Source organism: Cibotium barometz, chromosome 55, assembly GCF_041138505.1.
Source record: "Cibotium barometz isolate CiBa-2024 chromosome 55, ASM4113850v1, whole genome shotgun sequence".
Classification (NCBI taxonomy): Eukaryota; Viridiplantae; Streptophyta; class Polypodiopsida; order Cyatheales; family Cibotiaceae; genus Cibotium; species Cibotium barometz.
In genome coordinates, this window is record NC_141100.1 from 40,462,969 (window position 1) to 40,466,581 (window position 3,613).

At 46.6% G+C, this 3,613-nt stretch overlaps 1 protein-coding gene across 4 annotated transcripts; it reads right to left on the bottom strand.

Annotated features, from left to right (window-relative positions):
* Positions 1-221: 221 nt before the first annotated feature.
* Positions 222-2,782, bottom strand: LOC147607735 (triacylglycerol lipase 1-like). Of its 4 annotated transcripts, none has more exons than XM_086790573.1 (9): positions 2,283-2,775; positions 2,060-2,167; positions 1,815-1,955; positions 1,617-1,727; positions 1,402-1,542; positions 1,184-1,224; positions 1,016-1,098; positions 836-931; positions 222-767 (listed from the first exon to the last, which is right to left on the bottom strand). In XM_086790573.1, the coding sequence occupies exons 1-9, from the start codon at positions 2,454-2,456 to the stop codon at positions 460-462; spliced, it is 1,203 nt and encodes a 400-aa protein (XP_086646699.1). In that variant the 5' UTR covers positions 2,457-2,775; the 3' UTR covers positions 222-459. The 4 variants fall into 4 exon arrangements, with proteins under 4 accessions (XP_086646699.1, XP_086646701.1, XP_086646702.1 ...); XM_086790576.1 differs by having other exon boundaries at positions 545-756; positions 2,283-2,781; XM_086790577.1 differs by having other exon boundaries at positions 565-767; positions 873-931; positions 2,283-2,780.
* Positions 2,783-3,613: the final 831 nt, after the last annotated feature.

Here is a 3,613-nt window from a genome sequence, read left to right on the forward strand (position 1 = left end):
GCTTTGCCTGTCTTATACACTTGGACACAGTTCGTGCGTGAACTTACGTTGAGCCTCATCTCCAACAACTGTCCTACAACATTTCAAAATGGAGAAACCATAGAGGACACAAGCCTAGCCCATCGCCCAAACCTTCCACAATTCAACAGTAATCTTCTCTACTTCTATCCTAAGCATTCAACATTGCCGAATCCCGAAGTTTAGAATGGCTTCTAGTGTGATATAACTGTTCACACCTCCACCCACCATGAAATTTATCTCATTATTGTTCCAAGTGTTTAGAAGGCTTCTAATGTGATTCAAGAATTCTGACAGCTCCACTCACCATGAAGTTTATGGAACTAGCACTTTGATGGCTTGGATTACATAAAATAGCCACCCTCAAACTTAGCAAATTAGCGCTTTGATGGCTTGGATTGCATAAAATACAGTAGTGAAAGAGATGAGCATGAGGCAGGTTCATTTGGCTTCAAAAAACTCCATGACGTAGTCGTACACAAGGCGATTGGCGTTGTATCCAAAAACGAAGTCCAAGTGACCGAAGTCGCCCACAGACTTGGCCTGGTAACCCGCCGGAAGTTCATTGAAGAGGTGGGTCACGTCATTTACGTTGGCGAGCGAATCGTTCTCGCTGCTGATGAAGAGCGTGCTAATCTGGTTGATTGGGTACTTGGACACGTCATACGCAGGAGGTGTCCGCTGCTTGTATCGCTCTAAGTTGCCCTGAGCTCCGTAGTCGTACTGGGAAAAGGTTTTCTGTCGCACCTCTGCCACATCATTACCATTGTTAACTCCAAATTTATTCATTCATTTGCACCAAGAGAGCCCAACTTACGCTGTGTATAATGATCCAAATTTTTAACGGAGGTTGCCTGCGTTTCAAACTTGTCAATGAAAGGTCTCCTCGTAGAATTGATGCAGCAGATGTACCCTGGACGTAGCATACCTACTTCAATCAGTAGTTGCCCACAGCAAAAGGGCATTAAACATATTGTGATTTTCCAAAGATTAAAACCTGAGAATACTCTGAACCAGTCATTGTAGCATTTTACACTCGACGCCGAGCAGAGCAAGTCCACAAGCTCGCGGCCTCCGGGACTGCCACGTCGCAGAGAACATTTTAACAGTGATACATAAAAAGGGTAAACATGAAGCACGATGGTACACAGGTAGATTAGCCTACCCCCGAGTACTAAACTGGTAGATGTTCAATGCTTCGTAAATCTGAAAGAGAGATTGAAACAGTTGGATAAACGTTAGGAATGCTCAAATGGGCTGCACACATAATGAGAGACGGAGCTCCAATATATATATACATATATATGCATGCCCGGAACTTGGAATTTGTGTGTGCCTGCCCGAGTGCGTGACCTTTGCTTGCTAGAAGGCAGCAAGAACAACCTTCTGCAGCTGTACTTTAGAGGCAAGGTCAATGAGTTGAGGCCCGCTTGTAAGATACGACACAGGGGCGAGAAGCGCTGCTTTGCTCACCAGATCGCTGGACAGCCCTTGGGAGAACGCTGCTAGTGTGGCCTGTGCACCCTGTGCAAACCCACGCACCATCACCTCCTTCCACTACCATAGTTGATCAGATTATTATTGACCGTCAAACTTACCTCGGAATATGCGACCAGAAGCGCTTTCTTGTTGGTGCTGGAGGAGACTAGCTGCAACGACGTACAAAGGTCTTCAGACGCTATCTCATCTACGCTCCAATCCCAGAAGCCCTGCGCGCACATTTTGTGACACAACAATACATATTTAACCACACAACCCGCAATGAACGTTTCAAGAATGGTTCACCACATTCGTACCTTGTCGGATTTCTTGTAAGTTACGTGCCCGTAGCTGAAAGTTGTAGACCGGTAATTGGCAATCCACACGTCATATCCAGCGTCGGCCATCATAAACCCCAAACCTTCTGCGGGAGGATTAATCACCCAGACGTCGCCTCCCTGTATGCATGCGCGCGCGCACCCCAATGCATGATTACTTTGTGTTAGCCGGTTTAGCTTTCAGTAATACAAAACCAACGTTGGCGAGGACATGGGATTCTCACCGTTAGTATGCCATGGAATAGCAGTACGGGTCCTTTCTTGGAGGCTCCTGAAAACCGTGGCTTCCACATTCTTTGAATACCTAAGAGAAAACCGTCGGCCGTTTGTGCCTAGAGCGTAGGCAAGAAGGAGAACAACTCAAAGTTATCGGCTGAGATCTGTAAAAATGGCTGAAATTGCACACTGAATGGAAATGAGGGAAGGAAGGGGGAGAAACACACTGACCACAAACTCCTGGCAGGCGTAGTCACTGTAAGGCAGCACAAACGTCGCGCAAAGTCCGTCTGAGCGCTGTGTGGTGTGAACTGAGGTGAGCCCGGCACTTGAACTGTGCAGGAATGATAGCCCCACAAGGACGACAACCCGCAAGTACACCTGCAACTCGGTGAATACGGCCATGGCCCCTTCCTCTGCAGTCAGAGACTGCAATCTCTTTGAAACTGCTACTGATTTCTTGGCTTATACCCTCCAAACTAGCACACAGGATTTGATTCGAGTGCAACTTGCCTTGCGTAGAAGGGAGGCTTATTTGTGGTGACAGCACTCAACGCCGGCCTCAGAGATCAAGCTATCATGGGAAGCAAGGCACAAGAGAAAGGAACAAGGCAAGGCACGCATAGTAAGGTAGTCTACGTGGCTGTAGGTGCGGAGAGAAACTTTCATGTCCAGCTGAGTGGCGTCGTACATTCAATTTAATTACCGCAGAATTCAAAAGTTAGGTGGTCCGACTCCGCGAGAGGAAATCGAGTCTCGAGTCTCGACCCCTTCTACGACCTCCTCTCATTATAGCAACATGAGTTACCGCCACACATTGTCTCTCTCTACCTAGGTGGTTCTGTTGTACAGAATCCGGCCAGATTATGAGAGGCCCCTCTCGTATTGCGCAACGCCACCTAATAAGTAGTGGGTGGGCTGCTGCTTTGAAGCCGTGGGCCAGCAAAAAGGAGTTAGTGTGGGCCCTTCAAGACTGGAACCTTGTCTGCTCGTTTCAAACTTCCCTAAGACTGTGAGCCCCACCCCGCAAATTCACACATGAACGATGCCAGCCAGCAGGTGTTTTAATTTCAAAATCACTAATAATAATAGGTGCAGTTTTCAAAATCTCACACACAAGGTGCATATTTAATGATGCAAAAAGGGGCTTAAGCCTTAAGGCCAACGTTGGCATCAACCCAGGTCTAAATTGCAGCTTAGGGGAAGACGAAGTTCTCGTGGTTGAGAAGTGGTTTTAAAAGGTTAAACTCACAATTGGTTGCCAGTTTCTCCCAACGTGGAAATTAACCCTTAAATTTCAATAAAGGCATTTTTATTATTGAAGAAAATCGAGACAAGTTACAAAAGTCGGGTTGGCATCACATAGCCAATTTCAGGCCGAGATTTCTCACTATCCTAGGTAATCAGCAAAGAGCAATGATCCTCTGGGACTCTATCCTAGATTCTACAGGTATTGGAGCTTCAGCACATAGCTTAGATCCACGTTAACAAGATATTCTCTCTTCTCTTGAAGCTGAAGAATCTTGACCTTATCTGAGACATTCTTTGGAGTGCTTCCAATA

Coding starts and splice junctions, on each gene's coding strand:
- LOC147607735 (XM_086790573.1), bottom strand. CDS start 2,456: ATGGCCGTATTCACCGAGTTGCAGGTGTACTTGCGGGTTGTCGTCCTT. Junction 1,225..1,401: donor CTAAAGTACAGCTGCAGAAG/GTTGTTCTTGCT, acceptor TCTCTCTTTCAG/ATTTACGAAGCATTGAACAT. Junction 768..835: donor TTTGGATCATTATACACAGC/GTAAGTTGGGCT, acceptor ATGATGTGGCAG/AGGTGCGACAGAAAACCTTT.